Source organism: Parus major, chromosome 3, assembly GCF_001522545.3.
Source record: "Parus major isolate Abel chromosome 3, Parus_major1.1, whole genome shotgun sequence".
NCBI classification, from domain to species: domain Eukaryota; kingdom Metazoa; phylum Chordata; class Aves; order Passeriformes; family Paridae; genus Parus; species Parus major.
Genome location: NC_031770.1, coordinates 67,609,686 through 67,632,692, shown reverse-complemented (window position 1 = coordinate 67,632,692; position 23,007 = coordinate 67,609,686). Strand labels below are relative to the sequence as shown.

Below are 23,007 nucleotides of genomic sequence, written 5' to 3'. Positions count from 1 at the left end.
CAGGGGAAACGGGAATGGGCTGCTCACTGTCCTTGCGCTGCTATATCCCAGTATTTACTTGTTAGGAACAGCTCGCAAAACAAAGCAGTGCAGTTTGGAATGATCTTTCGAGTTGTTTATGTCGCTTAAACTTATTAAGTGCGGTGAAACTCAGAGCTTTTCTTGAGGGAATAGCACCTCAGTGCCACACAGGGAGCACCCACTGAGTCCTGCTGCACAGTCTATGCGCTATTCTATTCGAGCTGCTCCACGTGAGCGGCACGAATTCACACAGTTTTAATACTTAAAACTTTTAATACCAGGCCTGCTTTAACACCTCTCCTTAGCAGACCCAGCAGGTTTCTCTCTCTTGAGAAGACTTATCAGCGTGACATAACACAGTCGTTGTGGAAGACAAAGACCTTTTACGACCGGTTGGCTGAAAGGTCGAATGCAATTTGAGTGATAGCACAGATTAAAAATAAATAAACTAATAAATCCTGGTTTATAAGGGCACTTCCTCGGGTACTGTTGCAAAAGCTTTCGCAGCGGCTGTGGGGTGCCAGCTGTCCCGGGAATGTCGCTCCCCAGCGCCGAGCCCCGCTCCCAGGAGGAGCCCCTGGCGGAGGAGGAAGCGGCGGTGTCGCCCCCCGGCTCCGAGCCCCCTGCTCCTCCCGCTCCTCCCGCTCCTCCTCCCGCTCCTCCCGGCGCCGTGCGCGGGGCGGAGCCGCCGGGGTCGCGCTCCCCGAGCCCGGAGCGGCCCTCGGAGCCGGCGGCGGGAGCCATGGCCGAGGCCGACCGGGAGCTGCGGGTCCGCATCATCGAGGCGGAGGAGACCGAGGCGGACGCGGAGACGGAGGCGGGGGCGGGGGGGGGCGGCGGCGGGCGATGCGCGGACGGGGCCGCGCTGCGCTGGTGCACCACCGGGGCGCTCTGCGCCTCCTTCCTGGGGCTGGTGAGTGAATGAGTGTGAGTGAGGGCGGCCCCGGGGAGCGGTGCAGACCCTTCCCCGGGACGGGCGAGGTGATCCCGCACTCTGCCCTGCAGGGGTTGAGCATCGCGGTGTTGGGTCCCACCTTCCCCAACCTGGCCGCCAATGTCGGCAGGAACGTCAGCGACATGTACTACATCTTCGTGGGCCGGTCCCTGGGCTGTCTGGCCGGGTCGATGGTCGGCGGGGTGCTCTTCGACTGCGTGAACGCCACTCTGCTGCTCGGTGAGTGCTGCCCCGCCGGACACTGACCGGGGCACCTTCTGCTTCTCCCCAGCGAGCGCAGCCCCAGAGGGAGACGTGTCGCCTTTACGGAGCGGTGCCGAGCCCCGGGAACGGGAGGGTCCGTGGGATGTGGTGCTGCTCCCCGCAGATCCCCGCTCGCTGTCGCCATGTTCCGTCCCGGCCGATGGCTGACACGGCGTGCGCCGGGCATCGCTGCTCTGCAGCATCGCTGCCAAGAGCCTGGGCCCGCCGGGCACAGCCACAGCCGGAACGGGCACTGAACTGACAAAATCTGCAGGGATTGACCGAGTGCTGCCTTTGGTTTGCACTGCAAAGTACAACTGGGCTTTTTTTAGTTCGCATCAAGTAATGTGCACAGTGTAGGTGCTCTTCTTGGAACATAGCAGGCTTCTGCAGTGACACTACAGCACGTGGAACAGGAAGCTGGGTTTTGGCTGCCGGGTGTGCAGCGGAAACCTCCAGCAGTCACCCTGAGGCGCATTTCTATGGGGGAGCTTCCCCTTCCCTTAACACTCCTCAGTCACCATCAGCTTCGTGTACTGCACGGAAGTCTGTGGCTTTTGACTGGAGGGCCGTAGCCAAATTTTAACTTAATTAAGGTGGGAAACATTAATTACTGTCTGTAATGGTGGAAACATTTAAACTGTAGGAACCACAGTGGATGGTTTTGAGAGTTTTCTGGACTTGTGGAGACTTGCTCCTGTAGGAGCACAGGCCTGGCTTTGTCCGGGCAGAGTGAGGCTGCTCAGCCATCACGGTGCCCGGAGCCACACTCAACATCCAGAAAGGAGGGGCTCCTTTTAGGGTTGTCTTAGTGTCTCACTCCCTTCTCAGATTCTCAGAACACACCTAAAATAGTGGAAGCCCTGGTCTCTTTTGTTTTCAAGTGCCTTTGTGCTCTAAGCTAGGGATTAAAATGTATACCAGGGCTTGCTCTTCTTCTCCTTAGTTCAGGGAACTGTGCCTCTCGTAATAACCTTGCTGTAATCATATATATGGTCAGTTCAGATAAGATCCCTTTTTCTATTGCTAGTGCTTGCAGTTGTGGAGTGGGTTCCCTTGAACCTCCTCCTTGTGCACCTTACAAAGTCAGACTTTGACTTCTGTAAAGGAATCAGTGCACACACCTGTAGAAATGCAATATTAACTTGAAATAGTTTCTTTTCCTGAGAATAGCTGTCTGTCAACAATGCTCGGCATTAACTCCTTATCCTTTCCAGCGTGGTGGTGCTTATGGCAAGACCACCATTTGAACTACTGAACCTGTTCTCATTTTATCATCTAGGGCTGCCTGTAAAATTTTTTGGCTTGTGTAGTTTTACCTTCCATCTTTCAACTGCTGGAACTCTGCCACAGAGAAAAAAATCTACACAGAGGAAAAATCAAAAACATCATCTGTGTTTGTCAAGGAAATTTTTAAGTGCTAATCATCAGGCGTAGAGCTGAAATGAACTACCGAGCCCTTGCTGGGAAGTTATTTTTCGGGTCTGAGCAGGGCACCTTGGGAGCTGTACTTAATATTCCCCATCTCTAGTGTTTTCTTCATGCAGCTCAGCATGCACACCTTCAAAAATGTTTTGAGGCATGTATTCTAAGTATCTTGCTAGGACTTTAGGACATTGTTGCCATTTTTGTTTGGAATCAACCTAAATTCTTAATTACATCAGCTCCCATTGATGTTTTAAGTATCTGCAGCATCTGTGATCATGTATGGATTTGAAAAATAATAGAGACAGCTGAACTGGTACAAGCTTTCTAAGAACCTAATACTGTCTGTTCAAGTTATTAATTGCAGGTTGTTTTATTATGAAGGTAATTATAAGCATAGAATTGAACTGCTGAACTTCCTCCCAAATGGTAATAAAAGCAATTTCCGTTAGCTAAAAATATTTTTTGAAATGGCTTATTGTAAGTGTAGCCAATAATGGCAAAGCTAATACAGTTAGTTAATTGTTGTTAAACTTATTTATGAGAAATTTTGTAGTTCTGTCTAAAACTCCAGAAATTCCTTGGAATACATCCCTCATGTGAGAACGGAACATAAAGAAAAGTCAGAATCTTTATATGGAGATCACTTGGTAGACAAGGTACAATTACTTCATAGGATTTTTAAGAGCTTAATTATTTGGGTTCTTTTAAAAATTGAGCCAAATTAAATGTTGTGCAGTTCTCAGAGAACAGGCTTCACACTGTTCAAACTCGGTTTTACTGGTTTCACGGTGAAGTGAAATCAGAAGTTTGCAGAAAACTTCTTAGTGTCCAAGCAGGAACTGCTGGCTCTCTTTGATAAGTTTGTCATGCAGGTTTTATATCCTGATGAAGTTCGTTTTTTTTTTCCAACTAAAAAATGATCTGTTGAACTTTCTAGCTGCTACTGCTAACCATGGATCGAAGTATTTACATTGCATCACTTATTAGGATTATCTGCAACTTCAATAATCGTGAATTAATTTGTATTTCTTGGTCTTCTGTGTTATTTAAATGGAAACTGTAGTATGTGAGTTTTTTGTTTTGTTTTTTTAACCTTTCCAGCCTTATCCATGCTTGGAACAACGGCTGGTCTTTATGTGATACCCTGGTGTAAGGAATACCTGCTATTAACAGTCTTGATGTCAATTATTGGAGGTTCCATGGGAATTCTGGACACAGGTAAGGGACCCTGTGGTCTGACAGTTCTTTCACCAAAATAATGGGAAACTTCAAGCATACCAAAACAGTTGCTGTTTTTTCTTGTGATACATCTTAAATTACAAGAGGGGAGCTGTTTTACCTAGCTGTGATTCTTGGATTAAGCTGGTTCTAAGGCTTACATTGTCTGTGTGTGTGTGACAGGCCTTCTTTTAGGGGCTGGGGAGTGGAGAATATCATGTTTCCTGGAAAAGACCAATTTGCATTTCAGTGGACCGTTAGTCTAAGCAATTTTTAAATTACTCATTTAAGGAAGCTGGTCAGGATATGGTTCATTAGTATTAGCTGGGCTTAAGCTAGTTCTGAGCAAAGCCTTGGTGTTTGAGACTCTTAACAGCTGCTGTTGGCAGAGTTGCCCACCTACAGCTGTCTCAGCATCAGCTGGGGTTTCACAGCACCATGGTGCCCATCTCCCTGAATTAAGGGATATTTCCCACCTTTGGCCAGCCATGCTTAGGTGTCTGGGAATACAAATTTTTTCTGTCCCCCAGATTCTAAGTCTGTGGCATGTGCTTACTGCAAATGGCCTGGGAAAAAATCCCCAAACCCAGCACTTTAGCTGAAAAGCTGTTCGAACCCAGTTTCTTAGCAAAGGCTTATTACTGGAGGGAGGAAGGTGATCTCAGGGGTCTTTTAAAACCTAAATGATGCAATGATCCTGAGGTGTGTTGGTAAAGTTGCAGAACAGGTATAGGTGTGGTCAGGAAGGTCAGTTGTTATACTGGAGGCATGAAAAATGAACTCCCACAGAAATGAGTCCCCTGGGCACAGCTTAGACAGGGTGGGTTAGAGATGGCTGGCTTTAGCAAGCAGTTTGCATCAGGAGGCAAGGCCACAGCAAAGAGTTTGGGCACACTTAGAGATGCCTGGGAAATGCTGGCATACTTGCAATGTGGAGATTAGGAAATGCCCAAAAGTACATCAGTTAGCAGAGTGTTCTGGCTGACTGCTGGAGCACGTGGTGGTGAAGCAACACCAGCAGCCACTCCTGGCATCTCTCCAGCCATGTCCCAGCAGTGTGTGCTGAGCCTGCTGCCCTACTGCAGGAGCCTGGGGATGCTTACTAACCAGCAAGGTACTACTGGAGCTGGTTCATCACCTTAAGGGCAGGGTTACTTCTGAGAAGGAGCTGACCCATGTGTTAGCTTAGCCGTCCAAATAGCTCTGGAAGCATCCCAGCCAGGGCCTGGCTATGGTGGCTCAGCTGGTTGGCAGCACAGAGGAATGATGGCTGCACATGTGAACTGTCTGCCTTAACTCTGTGGGGTTTGAGGGAGCTCTGCTAAGGTGTGAAAGGAGCACAGCACAGTAGTGAAGAGATGGTTTTGCACGGCACAGGTCATGTTAAATAAACTGAGTGCAGAGCTGTATTTGCTGCCTCCAGTAAGATTGTTATACCTGGCACTTGGTTTAAAAATTCTTTTTGGGAAAAAAAACCTTGTCAGCCAATGGTAAAAATACCTTCAGTGGGTGTACTGCTTGGATCAGAGCTCAGAGCCAGGGAGACTTCACATGCTGAGCAGGAGTAGCAGAAGAAATTCACAGCAAGGCAGAAGAGGAAAGCTGAATTGATTTGGAAGAGTGCTGAGTGACAAGGGCTGCTGTACTGCAACACAGGAATTTGATTACTGTTTTGTTTTCCTGCATTCTTCTGAGGGACTACTTCAAAACACCTCTCTGAGATCTTATTTCCTATTATTGTTGATCTAACGATGTTGTAGTTTGGTGTTTGCAGCAGTATTGAGGTAAACCCTTCTGTTTCTGGAAAGTCATTTGAACACAGTGGGGTGGACCCAGCCCATCAGAAGCAAGTGAATTGTTATTTTTCCTGTGGTGTTGTTTAATGAGGCCTCTGATTTTTAGCACTGGGCATTTTTGCTTTTGATACTTAGAGAAATGAGAAACGCTTAAATCCACATGTCTTTTAAATACCTCCAGGGATGGTGACTTAACCACTTCCCTGGGCAGCCTGTTCAACTGCTTGACAACTCTTTTCCATGAAGAAATTTTTCCTAATACTCCATCTAAAACTCCCCTGGCACAGTTATATCTGTCCATTGCTGCTGGATTAAGCCACCGTGTGACTCTTTGTTTTGACTGCTGTGAATATCCTCCTAAAGCTCAAGTAATCTTCCAGTTAACTGGTGTTTTGCACATTGTATTTGCTAAACCTGGCATTATTGTACATTGAATCAGTAATATAGGTTAGTTTGTTTTGTTTTGTTTTGTTTTTCTTTTAAACAATATCTGGTCTCGGACTAAAATGAATCTTTCTCTCTGATCTGCAGGTGGCAATGTACTGGCACTGAAAACCTGGGGATCAGAGGTTGGGCCACACTTGCAGGCTTTGCACTTCAGTTTTGCTGTTGGTGCATTTCTGGCTCCGATCGTTGCTAAAATGGCTTTGGTGGGTTCTGTATCTGAAGAACTTGCAGGGGCTGAAAAGACAAGCCAGTCTGTCCTGAAGTCTCTGCCGACAGCATCAGCTGCATCAACTACACCAGCACCAAAAGACCATCACGATGAAGACTTTTTGTGGTCCTATATTATCATAGGGAGCTATATTCTCTTAATTTCCATCTTATTTTTTGTTTTGTATTCAAAGGGCAGCTCAGATAGAGACAAATCAAAGGCTGCTGCACAGAAGGGCAGGCTTACCAAATACCACTGGCCTCTAGTTGGTCTCCTGTTCATATTCTTCTTGTTCTACGTGGGAGCAGAGGTCACTTACGGCTCTTATTTATTTACTTATGCAGTGGTCTTTGCTGAGATGACGGAAAGTGAAGCAGCTGCTTTGAATTCTGTCTTCTGGGGCGCGTTTGCCGTGTGCAGAGCAGTGGCAATATTTGGTGCTGCTTTCCTGTCCCCTGCCACCATGATCGTGATAAGTCTCTCATGCTCTACCACCTCCTCATCAGCCCTGGCCTTCTTTGCACATTACCGAGCCTCGCTGTGGGTGGGAAGTGCCGTGTACGGAGCATCCATGGCCACCGTCTTCCCCAGCGGCATTGCCTGGATAGAGCAGTACACGGTTATTGAAGGAAAAACGGCTTCTCTGTTTGTGGTGGGCGCGGCGCTGGGCGAGATGTGCATTCCTGCCGTGGTGGGGTATCTCCAGGGCAAGTTCCACCACATTCCTGTCGTTATGTACACTGCCTTTGCCACTTCCGTAATGACAGTCCTGCTCTTCCCCGTGATGTACAAACTGGCCAACGCTTCCCGGAAGAAGGACACGAAAAAAGTGGCTGACAGCGAGACCAGTAAAGCTTTGTTGTCAAACTCAAGGCTTACTGAGGATGAGGAGGAAGAGGAGGATGTGAGAGAGTGGAACGATGCAGACTTCGAGGTCGTAGAAATGAATGACAAGCTGAAAAACTCTGTGACGGACACCTCCCATAGGATACCAGGGGACTCTGCAGCTGAAGTCTCTCTCCAGCCCCAACTGGACAATGCATTGGGCCATCCTCCAGTGATTGCTGGTGGCTCCCCTGGCAGACAAAACGGGAATGTTGACTCGGAGAAGAGTGAATAGAGTCAAAGATGACTTTTTTGTTTTTTAAATGGAAATTAATTGAATTGTAGTTGTTGTCAAGCGGTTCAGGAATCCTGTCATAGTGGTGCAGAGCTCAGCGTGTTCATCTGCCCAGCCCTTTCTCCTCTTTCATTTTCAGCCTGCAGGGATGTGTCTTGGAGTGGGAAGGTCCTCAGTGCTGTGAATGGGTCAACATGATAAATGTTTGGCTATGCCAAAACTGTTAAAACATAAGAGATGCTTTCTAAATGTGAAGCACACATCCAAGGAAGAGATGCTGTAATAACTGGGAAAGAAGGGGACTGCTCAGACGACTCAGTTTTTTGAGGTGGGTGAAAGGTGCAGGTCTGAGGTGCTTAGTCACAAAATGTTTTCATGAGAGAGGAGAGAGATCTGTTATTGGTAATGCTGAACTTTCTTACCTTGTGAAGGAGGAATGTTTCCACTGCATTTGAAAGTTGTATGTGATCAGATCAGTTAAAATTTCTGGTGCTGCCCAGCAGCTGTAAATTGAACAACCTTTTGGCAAAGTACAGAAATTTTTGGTTCTGAGACAAAGACAAGAAAAAACTGAAAATTATTTCTTAAGAGTCAAACCAGGCCAATCATGGCACTACCACTGAAATCAAGAAATGTAAGCAGAAAATGATAAAATTATTATGTAATCTTTGAATGGTTTGAGTTGGAAGGGACCTTTAAAGATCATCCAGTTCCAACCTGCTATCATGGCAGGGACACCTTCCACTGGACCAGGCTGCGCAGAACTCTATCCAGGCTGACCTTGAAAACTTCCAGGGATGGGGTATTTACAACTTCTCAGGGCAACCTGTTTCAGTGCCTCACCATCCTCACAGGAAAGATTTTTTTTCCTTTCAGTTTGAAGCCATTCCCCCTTGTCCTATCACTACATGCTCTTGTAAAAAGTCCCACTCCATCTTTCTTGCTGGCTCCCTCCAGGTAGAAGACATTACTTAATATATGGTATTTTTAAGCCAGTGGTTTAAATTACGGTTACAGCAATTTCTCTGGCTTCCTGTGCCAAGATTTAACAGGCTAATGTGTTACAATGAAGATTTGAGAAGGAGAGAGAATTATCAATGAAACAACCCTTTCCAATATGACTACTTGCCCCTGGCCAGTTGGATTGGTGACATTTGCATTTATTTCCTTGGGGGATGACATGGAGATGGACTCTCCCTAGCGGAGACGCCATGGTTTGTATGTGTAGGTTCATTGCTGCTAAGCACAAAGTCCTGGGCAGGTGCAGCCATGCCAGGGAGCCCTTCCAGTAAGAGAAGAAAAAAAAGTAGCAGCAAATGGCAAAATCTGTCTCTGAAGAGTAATCTTGCCATTTGTCAGCTTGGAACTCCAGATCAGTCAAGTATTTTTTTTTAAGTTTATGTGATCAGAATGTACTCTTGTTTGGGGTTTTTAACTTCGCACTTTTATAAATATTTTTCTTGCTAAGAGGTTTCATTTAGTAACAAAAGGGCTCTAGGTGTAACTTAGCACAGAATCTTAGATGTTCCCTGGGTTTCCAGGTCTGCTTTTGTTCCCTCTCTTGTTGTACAAGTGTGCAACCTGGGCTTACATGTCTTTTCCTTTTCTTCTGAGAAGTTAATAAGAAGCCAGAATCAACTTGCAGTGAAAATTTTTTTGTTTATATCTCACCATGTTGCAGGGCCTCTCTCTCTCTGTGCTGTTGGCACTTCAATGCCACTGTGTTTCTGACAGATTGCACCTTTTTCCAGAGCAATGCATGAATCTCCACTTTAAAATGGAGCCTTGTTACACTTGTGGCACAATGGTTCTGTTTGCTTGCAGGAATGGTAAAGACTCGTAAATGCCAATCCCAGTCTTGGCCTAGGCAGAGGTGCCAGGGGTGAGTCACTGTGGCCCTGCATGCTGAGCTGGTTTGCCGTGGAAGTGAGGTAGGCAGAGAGAGTGGATGGAATGAGGGCAGCTGGAGCCTGTATTTCACTGTTTTTCCTCTTCACATTTTTCCTCCTGCACGCTGCTCCATTCATGTGGAAAGCAGGGGGTGTCAGCTGATGGTGAGGACAAATCCCACTGGTGGAGGGAGAAGGTGCAGGACACAATGGAAGATATGGAAACTGCTCTGTGGCAGTTTCCCCCTGGAGCTGCCATCCCCCTGGCTTTACCTGCATTGACATTGCTATAAAAAAGTTTCCCCATACTTAACATTGTGTTGTCAGAAGAAAATTATCTAAAGAAAGATACTGGGCAACCAGGAAGATTCTAAACTCCCCCAGTTCACGTGCTAATTATGGATGAAATTCCAGAGCAGAATGTCCTACATGTAAGACTGTTCTCAGGGATAGTTTACATGGATTGTTTACTTGATTATGCAAATGATATAAAGTACAAAAAAACTCCAGAAAATTAAATCAAAGCTACATTGGGAAATACGCTGTAATCTCTTAGAAGCTGATCTACTGCATATATACAAGCACTTATTTGTGTTTCTGACCATCTTCCAGAAAATGTAAAAATATTGCACAAAACGAAGTTGGTTTTTTGTTGGTTTTTTTTTTTACTGTCTGTATTAGCTCCTGTGTGAGTAACTTCAATTCATCCCCATTTCCTCCTGGAAAAGTAGGAGGCCTATGTAGTAGGAATGGAGCAACAGGCTGGAATCATGGTTTAGAGCAGCTTTTTCCCTCGAATAAAGGATCCAGAAAGCAGTGGCTGTAAGACAGTGGAAGCTCAAGAATTAACTATGTAGAATCACTTTCCACTGATGTGGACTTAGTAAGGACTTGGAACCTTCACTGTCTTAGTTTTGGTCTTAAACTTGAAGAGAGAGATAGATGGACAGAAAGCATTCTCCTTATCCCTTAACCAGCATGCTTCTAATAGCAGGGGCTGCCCTTGACTGAAAACGAAACACTTGAAGCAATTTAAGTTTAAAACAAGATCCAGGACATTTCCAAGGATGAGTCCAGCTCATACCAATTCAAGGCACCCTCAGCGGTCAAGGCTTAGCTCCCTGCTCTTGGATTTTACCGTTCCTCAAGGCTTGTTTTCAGACAATGAATGTTAGTTTTCATATGTTAAAATTTCCTTTCAAAATGCTTCCTGGCATGTACAGCTGAAGTGAGGATCTATTTACAGTGCAGATCTATTTTAAGTTACAAGTTCTCCAAAAAGCTCAAGTACTTACATGTTAGGGGTTGAAATCACTTTGAGTAACTGTATTACATAACTATTGCCCTGCTTATGCTAGAAAAGCCATCCCTCTGTTGAGGACAAGAGCTTTAAGCCATGGATGCAGTACCTGAATTTGATAAGAATCTTATTTTTGTCCACAAAAATAAGGAATAAAAAAAAAATTATTACACAAAACCAGGAATAGTTTGAAGATGAGTGCTCTGCTCCAGTATGAAAGTTAACCTCTTGCAGCTAAGTGTCACTTAATACTTTATTTATGCTGAGGCACTGCCAAGTGCTGGACTGTATTGCAAACACTCACTCCTGGTATTTGCACTTTTATCCTCTACATGACCAATGCTTGAATGCAAGACCAGGCAAAGTTTTATGCCTTGATGTTTTCTTTCTTTTTTAAAGTTACTTTGCATACAAGTGCATTGCAATCTGTGGATGTTCTATTATACATGTAATAGTTTTTATTCTGCTTGATGTGGGTTTTAAATTGTACTGTGTTCTGTGACATTTAATAGACTGACTTGTGTTCTTGACTAATAAATTTTTATCTGGAGAATGCACTCAGGTTCCTTGATATAAATAAAATTTTGTTCTATTTTTCAAACCTCCTCTGGACTTTTAAATTCAAAACTCAGTCCTTTTTTGACTAATGGTAAACTGGAAATGTTTCTCTTCTGGTTTGGGGAAGGCCTCCAAGAACTGCTGCTGATATTTTAGATCCCAAAGTTTAAGCTGGATTCTTAACTTTGATTTGAGCAGTGTTGTTTTCACATTATTGTGTGTGCCAGAGAATGGAAACAAATTTAGGGTAAATATTAAAAACACCCATATAATTTTTTTACCATATCATTTTATTCAACTTCAGTATGGTTTCCATTATTAACTTCTAAAACAAAATGATTTCCAGTTTAGAAAACAATGCACTGACCACATAATTCCTTTTCCATTTTATACAGTTATACAAATATTCTAAATACACATTTTGTCAAGATGGTGGCAAATAAGATTTAACTGTACAGTACGTAAGGAAAGAAAATATTTTAAGCATATTTAGAAGCAATAGAAATGTCTATACAAAACAAGCAAAAATGGAATAAAATTTTATATTTAAAGTATTGCAACAGTCCCACAGGTTTGTAACAAAAATGTCTTTGCACAGTTCCTCACAATGCCCCATTAATAGCTAAAGCAAGACAGCAATTTTTAGAAAATAATGTTTCAAAATGCTACACATGGTACTACTGCTTGCACAGTCTGATCAAAATAACGATCTACTTGGAATCAAGCAAAACTTAGGAGGAGATATACCAACCAACTTTAAAATTATCTGTATAAAAGTCATTGCACATTATTTTACTCAGTTGTTTGAAAAGTAAAAAAGTGTATTTACAAAATATTTCGCAGACAAAATTATAAAGTGAATGGATAATATATAAGTAACACGTCTTGATACTGACAGTTCAAGAACACACACGAATGGTTTTATCGTTTCAAGAGGTTTTCAGTGCTCCTTCCTCCAGGAAGTAAACTTGACTTCTACTTTGAAATGGATTTACAAGATGTTACACAGAGCTATTTCAACATCAGCATTATAAAACAGTATGTTAGAAACATGAAAGGAAGAAGAAATTTTTACATCTTAAAAAGTGAGCTATTCATAGATCAACAAATGGGTTGGGTTTTTTTCTTTTTTTAATTTAGTTATGGTAAGTGTTCATTATTCTTCAGATAATAAACCCAACAGTTAAAATGGAAATCCTGGACTTGGTGAGAATTGAAAAAGCACCATGCACAATAGTCTTAGTGTGGTAAACACTGAAGAAAACAAAAATAGCACCTGGAATCCTGTAACACAGATCGTTTAAAACTGGTCAAGCAGCTGGCGGAGATAGGGTGCCTTTGACAGTTCTCTGCTCACTCTGGAGCGCTTGAAGAGTACTGGGCAGTTGAGGGAGACACACTGGATCTGCCGATCGAAGCAGCCTGTGCAGTTCTTGCATATCTGGATTACACGAGAAAAAGCGAAACAATTATTTTAAACAACACAAGTGAGGCATAGACCACTAGGGACTACTAAATCCTCAAGCCTGTATCAGCAGAACAGGCACAGCCCTTCTCCCCAACATGGAGTGACCCAGAGCAGCTCCCTTCTCTGCTTCAAGCCTCTTGGGCTGCTGCCAGACAGCTCATTTGGCCACTGGTGGGTGGCTGGCAGCAACTCCCACTGAACTGGACAGAGAGCAACAGCAGGACTCTACAGCTTGGGTTTCAATCCTGCTAATTATGTTCTGCTGGCATGTGGTGGCACTTGAAAAAACAAGGTAAATTAAGTTTAAGCAGGGAAGTGTGTTCTATTTGTGATAAACTCACTCTCTATAAGAGTTTAGTGAAAAAAGACAACTCTTATCCTGCAGTTATTCTCTGCAGAAGAAAGGGACTTTAAATAAATTACTCATTTCAAGATAAGCTTTAATAAGTTTTACCTAGTCAGAGTCAATCAATCCCAACACAGAAATACATAGGCCACAGAAGCTGTACTGCTCTCCTTGTTTAAGGAACTACTTGTTAATGCTGCTTGAAAGTACTTTAAATGTGAGATGCCTGATGGAATAAAATAGCAGCAGGCAGAGTTTTTCCAAAGGTAGACATCTTTTGGAAACTAAAGGCCACTGCTTTGCTGTTTTATTTTTACCCTTTGCAGCATTTGCCATCTCCAAATGTTTTCCCAAAACCTTAGAAATATGCTTCCAACCACACCTGTGTTTTGTAACATTAAAATATTGCACAGTTTATCCTACCATTTGTACAGCCTGATCAACAAACCCAAATTATGTCCCTTTGCTTTTAAAACTAATTCTTTTCCTTCTTTCCAGGTCCCATGCTGATACCAGGCCTGCATCAGCACCAAATCCCTTCAGACTGACTTAGCTGGGGAGGGGCAGCCCCTTCTGGCCAAGTCCCACAGGTGGTACCTCAGAGTGCCTGCAACAAATCCTCTGGCCTGCAACTGTGACCAGAAGGAACAGGATTTAAACAGCTGGTTCCAGGTTTGTAACCTCAGACTAACTCAGGCTGTGGTTTAAATGAAAAGGACCAAACTAAATGGTACTTGAGACATGTCCTAAATTCAGTTTGTGTTGAGGGGATAAGTCTATGGTTTTAACCTGGAGCATGTAGTTTTTGAGTGCAGTTTAACATAATGTACAGCTCAGTGTTATATCAGTTTTCTGTTGGCTTTGGCATGTTTATAATCTCAAAGGGCTAAAAATTTAAGCTGTGAAGGATATATATGCCTTCATATTAAAATAAGACAGATGCTCCTACAGAGAGATCAAACACTGACTGGGACAGGATGTCAGGCCTTGCTGAGCTGTTAAGTGTTGCAGGGACAAGAGAACGTTCGAATTGAACTCACTAAGCCTTCTGTGGGGCTGGACCAGTCTGCCAAGTTCTGCCTTATTCCTGAACAAGAGCAATGCAAAGGGTTCAAAGTACCACAGGAAAACAGCAGAACATGCATTTCCTCATTTCTGCCATTCCCAATGCAGATAAAGGCAAATATTACAAAATACAGCAAATAGTCCACACCTTAGTAATGAAATATTTATGAAGTGAATTACAGTGCATTTTAGCAACCCCATGAGAATCCATCAAATCAATGCTTAGATTTAGGAACATTTATATCCCTGGCTTTATGACAAATCTTTAAAATAGTTCATGTGCTAGTGCTAAAAATAAATTTAAACTAAAATATTTATTAATTATAAAATATGACAGTATGAAAATTAGGTGAGGGTATGCACATGTTTCCACAAGGGGAAGCACTGTGCTTTGCTGTAATTTATTCATGAGCACAGTCAGCTACCCTCTTAATTGACTTCTAGCTCAAGGGGAAACAGCAGCTTGTGAAATTCCTATCAAGAGGAAAGGTAACAAGAAAATCCCCAAGCTAAACCACGTCCATGTTATACATATAAATAAATTTTCTGGCCCCAACATTTTTGTTTCTAGAACATCATCTGTTTTAATGCAAAAAAGAGTGAATCTTTTACACTCTCACAGCTCTCTGTCATTATAAAAAGGGACCTACAAACCATACAGGGTACTCTTAAAAATCAGAAGAAAATAAGAAAACCATTTTCTCTTCTGATCCCCTCCTTTGCCTTAGCTTTCCACAAAAGCCTAGGAGATTAACAGCTGCTGCACTGCCTTCAACAGCAATGGGAAAAGCAAACAAGCTGCAGCAGATTTAACACCCGGACCATATTCCCTTCCCATTTCTGTCGGGAGTATTCAGTAACACGCTGCTTTGAAATTTCAGCCCCTGTCTTTTGCGGGCAGACATCTGACAATGCTTTAATCGTACCTGGACCAGCTGTTCTTGTTTACGCTCCAACTCTCGGATTTCTTGGTTGAGAATCACTGCCACATGCTGTGGCTGGCTTCTGCATTTATTACAGATCCCATACTGGGTCAGTTCATCACACACGGGACAGTGTAAGGTCGTGAAATACTGGGAGATGGTGCCTTTGCGTCCTTCTAGCTCAGTGCAGGCAGCTGAGGCAGCCTTCTGAAACTGTTAAGAAAAATAATTAAGAGGTAATGAACTTACGAGAGAGCAGCTTGCCTTTTTCCTCGGTTATCCTAGATGACATAATTATTTTTTTTTTCCAAAGGAGTAAGAAAGTGCAAGATGGCCTGCAGGGCATGGGTTCATACACAAATTATGAACACGGATCACGGCACTCTGAAGAGCACAGCACTGGCCCCTGAAGTGATACACTGAACAGAGCCCTCCCCACACCTATTTCACAGGGAATCTGTAATCAGAAAAATCCTTGGTCACATGCTTAACTCCTGATCTCACCTCAAGCTCTGCCTCCTGCAGCTGTTCCTTTTTTAGGTGCTGATCTGATTCGCTTCTAAATGTGCCCTGGCTGCAGCCCCAGTGGCTGCCTTTTGGATGCTGCCTGCCCTCGAGTGTCTGTGCCGGGCAGTCCTGGGCACAGCTCTGCCATGGTGCTCTGGTCCCATGGCTCTAGCTCATGCTCTTATTTCCTTGGACAAGGCTCCACCACTGGCCCATCACCCTGGGAAATTCATTCTCCTGCTGCTGCTGCATGACTTTTGCTTTGTGCTATCCTTCATTCTCCTGTGGCTCTGCTCCCTGTGACTTCCTTGCTGCTCCTTGGCCTTGCAGAAAGCCAGGGCTCTTTTTACCTTTTTATAACAGCTTGTTGGAGATACTTAAGGTGACTGCCACGGTGCCATTGGAAAGGTAAAGAAAAGAAGAACTGAAGTCAATCAAGGCTGTATTGGGAAATACAGCTATACTACTATATTGCAGTGGGAACATGATGTACCACTGTGCTGCTGAAGTCTGTCCTGAGCACAGTAACCAAACTACACAGATACACTGTCTTTCACCATCCCTTTTTTGTCAGGGGAAATCACAAACTAAAATCCAGCTATCTAATGCTTCTTTTCCTGCATTTCAGTGACTTCTTTAACTTTTAGGGAAGACATATTTGGATATTATCTGTTTTAGGTTCCTGGTGATACAAATTTTTAAAGTGTTCCTGCTGATGGGGCATGCCACCTTTTCTACACACAGGAAGGATTGTCAGAACATTTTGGAAAAACAGGAATTCCAACATCAAATATAGAGAGATTTAAAAGGTGGTACAGCCAAGCAGATGCACATACACATACTGCTAAAAATACAGTTATGGAAAAATATTTGCTTTAGCTACAGAAGGGATCAGGAAACAGAAGATGACTGTGATCAACCCTGCACAGAAGGGCTGACTGAAAAAACTGAGTTACTATGTGAAAAACAACCCCACACAGAAGCTCTAAGAATCAGAACTGCATATTTGAGCATCAAACACTGCTTCACAAAATAACCTTTGCTGTTGCCTCCTATCAACCTCATTCCACTAAAAGTCACAACAACGCCAAACACTGCACACAGACGCACTGCACTTGCTAACTCTTATTTGGAAACACTCACCCGGGGCAGCTCGTGGTACCAGCTGAAGACATCTATGCCAATGAGCGAGAACACCCTGGCCAAGGGGGGCAGGATCTGCTTGGTGATGTAGTAGGTGGCATTGAGCCTCAGGCTGGGGTCCTGCAGCACTTCCAGGGGCCGCCGGACGAGCTGGATCAGGGGCAGGCCGGGCATGCCGTACACAATGACGTAGGGCACGCGCTCCCCGACGCGCGGCTCAGAGCGACGGTCATAGGCAAGCATTCTCCTGTCAAAACACAGCCTTGAGATTGCATCCAGAGGCAAATTCATAGTTACTTCATTTGCCTGTAAACTTCCCCATCTCATTAGATTAGTTGCTCTCCAGATGACTGGAGTTAGTGCCTATTATGAAGCACTAATATGTTTCACTTTTAATTTGTCTCTTGATCGGACCTAAATTTTAGAACTTGGGACACAACCCTAAAGACACAGTCTGTTTCAGGTCACTTGGATTTGCATTCAGATTGTGTTCTAGTTACCACTTCCTTAAAAAAAAAAATATTAATAAGGAATGCCAGGGTACTAGAAAGAGCTCAAGTACAATTTGCTTTCTGGTCAAATTCTGGTCCTTTGCTTTCTGAGACTGCTTGCTCAGTAGAATGATACCTGCTTCAAACTTCAAATCCTTTACTCAGAAAGCAAAGGACAATTTAATTTGAAGTAGGTATCAGTTTTGGACTTGGATATTATTTTATTTAAAAAGCAGAGCTTAATTGGAAGACCTTTGGTATTAAGCAAGGTGACAAAATGTTTCACCTTACACTATCTGGTTTTTTATTACTGATCAAGGATATCAACAGGATGAAATATTAACTTTAAGTAAGGTACTTATTAAAAATTAAAAACACTGCCTGGTAATGCATTTCACAGCACTAAGAGACATCACTGTCACAATTTGTAATATATCTAGTAACTGTGAGTGGTGAGTAATCTTGAAGAGAGCAACCCGTGTAAAAAACCCAAACTGTAAGTAGCAGAAGTGAACACACTATTACAGTGTCCTGATAAGACTTTCCTCTTGAATGTGTGGCTCTTTCCAGGACTACAAAATGGCTTCCTAGGACCATCTCTTTTCCAAAACAGAGAAGAAAGTCAGGGACAACTGCTTCAGCAGTATTTGAAGGAGAAGAGCTGAACATCTGACCTGTAACTCAACAGTACAAATGTCAAGAGGAAAAAATATCCAAAATCTTCTGTCCATAACATGTCAGTACAAGGATCAAGAAAAAACAACCCTATGAGCTCCTACCTACAATCTGTCAGCACAAAGGTCAAGATAAGAAATATCTATGATTAGCACTTTTTGATCTCATTACCTGGTAATTTCCAGAGCAGGTACACAGGCTCCAGGTTTGTATGCTGAGCTCCCTCTGTACTCTTTTGCAAAGATGAAGTCCTGCATGCTAGCTTTTCCTTCCAGTAACTTCATGCATTGATTCTGAACATACTGCTTGATCTGACTTATGTCCCGTGTTTCAAATAGCAGCTTGATAGAACACTCAAGTATCTTTACAACCAATGGAGAAAGGCAAGAAAAACATGTATGTTTGAATAAAAAATAATTAATTCAAATAATTTCAGTAAATTACATGGAAATAAAAATACACTGCACAGAAAAAGTACCAGTGGTGAACTACTAGGATATTGATAGGACAACAGGTTGCAATCTCTTCCTCTCAACTTTTTCCTCAGTCTGCCACATCATCCATACTCCAGCACTAAGATTTTTTCAACAATGATAGAAGTTTCCAAAGTATGAGAGAATATGTTTTTCCCTGCCATCTAAAATATTTTGCCATGACTTTAGTAAACTCTTTTATGTGGTTACCTTTATTACTGGCATACCTTTCTTTTAATTTAGCTAAGAACAAGATTTCCTAATTTCTTTTTAACCTCTCAATACACAGCTTAAAATAAACAGGCAAGAAAGCGTATTTTAATGGAATTCTTAGCTGAACTAGATTTATGTAAGTGAGCTATTTGGAAGACGTGAGATCAATGTGTCTCACTCATCATCTGGCAGTAATACTTCCAGGTAAAGTGAACTGGATCAAGAACAGTCTTTGAGAGAGCTTACATGGGCCAAGGGCTTTTTATAGGGTTTTAGGGGATGAAATATAAGCTGTAAAATACAAATCCTTGTAATGCTGTAAAAGATCTTCAAATTATCTTTCAAATGGCTCACACAAGAAAAACAGATGAAGATTAAGACAACTCAAAGAACTAGAAACTCTGAGAAAAGACAAATATAAAATGAAATAACAGATGATTATAATTTAATTCAGCAAGAAATCTATGAATACTTTACCTTGGAAACAGCAGGACAGGAGTCCCTTCGGACTGTCTCTATGCCTTTTGCATCAAAAACTGGGTCCTTCTGGTCCAGTGTTTCATACATGTAACCCACGTACCTCTTTTTAGTTTGCAGGACGCATGGCAAGTAGACCTGGAATGTTTAGAAACAAGACAGCCCAGTCTGGAATGTGTTGGGAATATAAGTTAACTTTGAACATAGAGAGTTTCCTAAGGAATACTGCGCTTTTTTGGTTTGTTTGTTGGGGTTGTTGGTTGGTTTGCTTTTTTGTTGTTGTTGTTAACTCGTTACAATTGATAAAATAGATCAAAAGACTCTTAAAGGATGGCTTTAAGAGGAAGTTGGGATTCTGTAAGTGTCTCATTCTTAAATCACTTTGTATTTCATTTAGCTCAGATGGAAAGTGACACACAGTACAAATTGTTGCAAGCAGCTTTGCTTTTCTGGATTGCACCTGTCACCACATCTAATGTAACCCTATTATCTTTCTTTCTTATAAAGACAACTTCATTTTAAACATCAGAGAAGAAAATGTTCCCAGCAAAAGTAGTAGCTTAGAACTTTCTGTTTTCAAACTTTATCTAATAAGAAGATGCCAAAAATCTGCTAGTATCTCCATTTGGAGAAAGTATGCTTTTTAAATGACTGTGCTTGGATAACAGTTTTCCCAGGAATGGATTTGATCACGAATGGGTCATGGTCTCTTTTGCTTATTTTCTCCAATCTCTTACTTCATTCTTGATTGTGTAAGTATTCCTTGACTACTTTCAAATGAAAGAACGGAGAACAATTTTTTCTTTTTAGTTCTACTAGGATAACACCACATCTTCCTGACTCTCATGGAAGAGGGAGCAGCGAGTTCAGTTTGCCTCAGGCTTACAAATTTTGATTGACTTTGTTGAGTCATAAACATACTTTGAAAATATCCAGACCACCTGAACTAATACTAACTGACCTGAACATCTTGCTAATGAGTTTACAGTGACAATCTTCCAGCAAAATCAATAACATAGTGCCTTACTCTTCTATAAAAGATCTGTTGTGGTTAATACTTCTTCCAGAATCCTACTGAATGGATTTTTATGATTTTTCATTCTACAGGTGTATGTATCAAGTGGACATATGCTGAAGTGTGCTAAGACTGTCTGAAAAATAAATATCAGGCTTGTAATTAATGCACTAGAATAGGGGATGGTGAACATTTTCTCTGCTAAGTTGCACACATTGATTCAATTGTAGGTATACAATACCAAACTGAGGGAGATATTTCCAAAAACTGATTAGACAGGAACTCAAACTACCTGATACGGCCAGCACAACAAGCCACTGATGTGAAATTAGGCATATTTCTTTTTATTGTTCACACTGTAGTGCTCCTCTGAAAAGGTCCCTGAGGCATTAAGGAGCTTGCAATATACCCACAGAAATAGCACAGCACAACTTGTTTATCCTTATGTACATTAGCGTTCAGAAAAATCTTTTATCTTCAACTTTTTTTAGGGGGAGGGGATGTTTCATTTATTTGGTGTTTGTATTGTTGTTGTTGTTTTGATAACACCTGACAAATTTCAAGAAAAATATTCTCCTTTTACCTTTTCAAACTTCAGTTTAACAGGCTTGGGATTTGTTGCTGTTACAGCTTCAGCAATTTCTTGACCAATCTTAAAAGACTGCTCCTTTGTGGCTCCTTTCAAGAGTACAAACATGCTACAAGAAATCAGACATAGGAAGTGACTGCAAATCTATTCAACACAGTTCATGAAAATTGTAAGCTATAGTTTCCTGGTAGCAAGGCAGGGATGTTATTATGAGTTGTACTCCCTTTCTTCAGCTAGAAAAGCCAAAAATCTGAGAAATTTCAGCATGAGATGCAGAGTGCCAAAGGGCTGATGAATGCTGTGACCATCTGATGAGGCAGGGAAAGGACTGCTCTCAGGCACTGCAAAACTGGAGTTCCCCGGAAAGAATTCTAAAGAGCTCTGGTATGCTATTTTTTCCCCACTATGGGCAGCAGCAGGATTTTACTTCCTTTCTCCAACTTTTTTTTTTTAATGAAACCACTATGAATTCAGTATCTTTGAAATGTCAAGTCTTTTATCAGATCTGGCTGAAATCAGTCACTGGATTCATAAGTTTTTAGAAAGGACAGCCAGACAAGCTTTGTTTCCCAAAGGCTGAAAATTATCCAAGTATGGAACAGAGATGGATATGCCTAGAGCATGGCTATTATTTCGATGAAAGACTGACTAAGAAAATGTATGTCAGGCAGCCTAATTATATCTTTGTATGCTCTGGTGGCTGCTTTTGAATTGCATCCACTTCTGAAGCTTATAACAGTGCCTTCCTCGAGGTGCAATGTCTACTGTGTTATATATACTCTATTTTCCAAAACAAAAATGGCATCAGAAACAGACACAAAAATAATAATTTGGTAAATCAGATTTATATTAATTCACAACTGAAAAAATATTTCCCCCCCTCTTTCTGTTCCACATAATTTTCAAAAGAAACAAAACCTTAAAAGTGCTTAAAGAAACCCAAGCAAACTCGGTATTATTCACTTCACATATTCTGCAAGGCAGTAAGCAACATCCAAAAGAGATCCACACACCCTTTTCAGCATCATAAATTCGCCTTGTTGAGACAAAAGCAAAATCTGTCTATGAAGAACTACTATGATTTTAGAACATTTTAAGAAGCAGACCATGAATTACCTGTCTGTATCACCATATACAACGTGAGCACCCCATTTTTTTGTATCATTCACCAGTTTAATGGCACGCTCCAATGTTTCTCTGGCTTTGTGGACAATGCTGTCTCCAATCTGCAAAGTTAGATTGAAAATCTTTACTGCTAAGCCAAATACTAGCTCTTGGTAAACACAGTCTAACCATGCTAAATCTTGTTATGAAAATCACTGTATTGAGATTATATATTTTATTTAATGGTTTATATGCATATAATAAATAAAAAGGTTGCTTAACTTAGCCCAAAATAACAAGAACTAAAAGAAAAAATGATCAAAAATTATTAAGTATTAAAGAAAAATTTGTTTTATACTTCTTTAGAAGTATTCAAAATCCATGGAGCAAGACAAGACTGTTCAGAATTATTTTCTCTATTTTTTGGATTCTGCTGATTCCTATGAAAATTAAGAAGAAGCTACAATGTTTTATTTTATTTCCACTATTAGCACTGTAATCCAATCTACCTTTGGAAACAGTTCTACAGAAATGCCAACTCCAAATACTCCTCTATGGGAAGAAGAAGAAGGAGATGACCTTTATATTTTTCTGGAAGATCACAATTAAATCTTAAGTTGCTGATTTTCAGTACTACAAATAAAAACAGCTTTTCTGAAGGTATTTAGTTTGTTTCAAATAATAGTATTTGACTAATATCTTTCTACCATTTTTATACATTTTTACCTGCAACTCTTACCTCAGTGCATGGCATTCTTCCAGAAAAATTAGCAGCAGTATAGCCAAAAGTAAAATTAGCAATATATTTAAGACCCAACTGACGAGCTTCAAGCATTCGAGTGACAGCCTTGTCATGTTTATAAGCCTTCATTGACTGTTTCACCATTATCCTGGTCTTCAAGATTTCTTCTAGCATCCTTGGCAGCACACCCTTTCTTACTGAAGGCTGCCGTAAAGGGAACAAAGGAAAACATGGTGTTAGAAAGCCCAAGATAAACAGTTAAGAGTAAAATCAAACCTCAGAACTGTTAGTTAATCACTGACAGGTCGACAAATTAACTAGCAAAATGCCCTAGCCACCAACAGTTTGGCTTTCCCCACAAATATTACAAAGAATCTAGAATACAGGCAAAGCTCTTAAGGACAGAACAAATAGCTTTTTGTTCTTTGTATTCATCACCCCTGTTGATGCAATGTTTAGATAACCTTCTTAACTAAAATGGACTTTGTTATTTAGCTGTCAATTCTCAAAGTATTAAATGCTGAAGGAACATTATCTTTTAAAAATTCTGCAAATATTCTTTACTTAAGGTTTTTGTTTTACATTAAATACAG

The 23,007-nt window shown here is 41.7% G+C and overlaps 2 protein-coding genes across 3 annotated transcripts in view; one reads left to right on the top strand and one right to left on the bottom strand.

Moving 5' to 3' along the window:
• Positions 1 to 508: 508 nt before the first annotated feature.
• MFSD4B (major facilitator superfamily domain containing 4B) lies at positions 509 to 13,710 on the top strand. Of its 2 annotated transcripts, XR_001520244.3 has the most exons (5): positions 509 to 934; positions 1,027 to 1,195; positions 3,749 to 3,865; positions 6,193 to 7,764; positions 13,496 to 13,710. XR_001520244.3 is itself a non-coding variant. In XM_015620911.3 (4 exons), exons 1-4 carry the CDS (start codon positions 557 to 559, stop codon positions 7,434 to 7,436), a joined length of 1,908 nt encoding a protein of 635 aa, XP_015476397.1. In that variant the 5' UTR covers positions 509 to 556; the 3' UTR covers positions 7,437 to 11,245. The 2 variants fall into 2 exon arrangements, 1 of the variants encoding a protein (XP_015476397.1); XM_015620911.3 differs by lacking the exon at positions 13,496 to 13,710 and having other exon boundaries at positions 6,193 to 11,245.
• Positions 11,453 to 23,007, bottom strand: part of REV3L (REV3 like, DNA directed polymerase zeta catalytic subunit) — a gene marked incomplete at its 5' end in the record, with an annotated part of 71,205 nt that continues 59,650 nt past the window's right edge. Inside the window, 8 exons of the mRNA XM_015620910.2 lie at positions 11,453 to 12,624; positions 14,989 to 15,198; positions 16,636 to 16,882; positions 17,973 to 18,163; positions 18,965 to 19,102; positions 20,563 to 20,677; positions 21,685 to 21,794; positions 22,412 to 22,618. Coding sequence (XP_015476396.2) covers positions 12,484 to 12,624; positions 14,989 to 15,198; positions 16,636 to 16,882; positions 17,973 to 18,163; positions 18,965 to 19,102; positions 20,563 to 20,677; positions 21,685 to 21,794; positions 22,412 to 22,618 — 1,359 coding nt within the window. The remainder of the gene's footprint in view (positions 12,625 to 14,988; positions 15,199 to 16,635; positions 16,883 to 17,972; positions 18,164 to 18,964; positions 19,103 to 20,562; positions 20,678 to 21,684; positions 21,795 to 22,411; positions 22,619 to 23,007) is intronic.

Excerpts from the sequence above, each read along its gene's own strand:
- MFSD4B (XM_015620911.3), top strand. The coding sequence starts at position 557 with ATGTCGCTCCCCAGCGCCGAGCCCCGCTCCCAGGAGGAGCCCCTGGCG. Across the intron at positions 935-1,026 it reads GCGCCTCCTTCCTGGGGCTG|GGGTTGAGCATCGCGGTGTT; the intron begins GTGAGTGAATGA and ends TCTGCCCTGCAG. Across the intron at positions 1,196-3,748 it reads GAACGCCACTCTGCTGCTCG|CCTTATCCATGCTTGGAACA; the intron begins GTGAGTGCTGCC and ends TAACCTTTCCAG.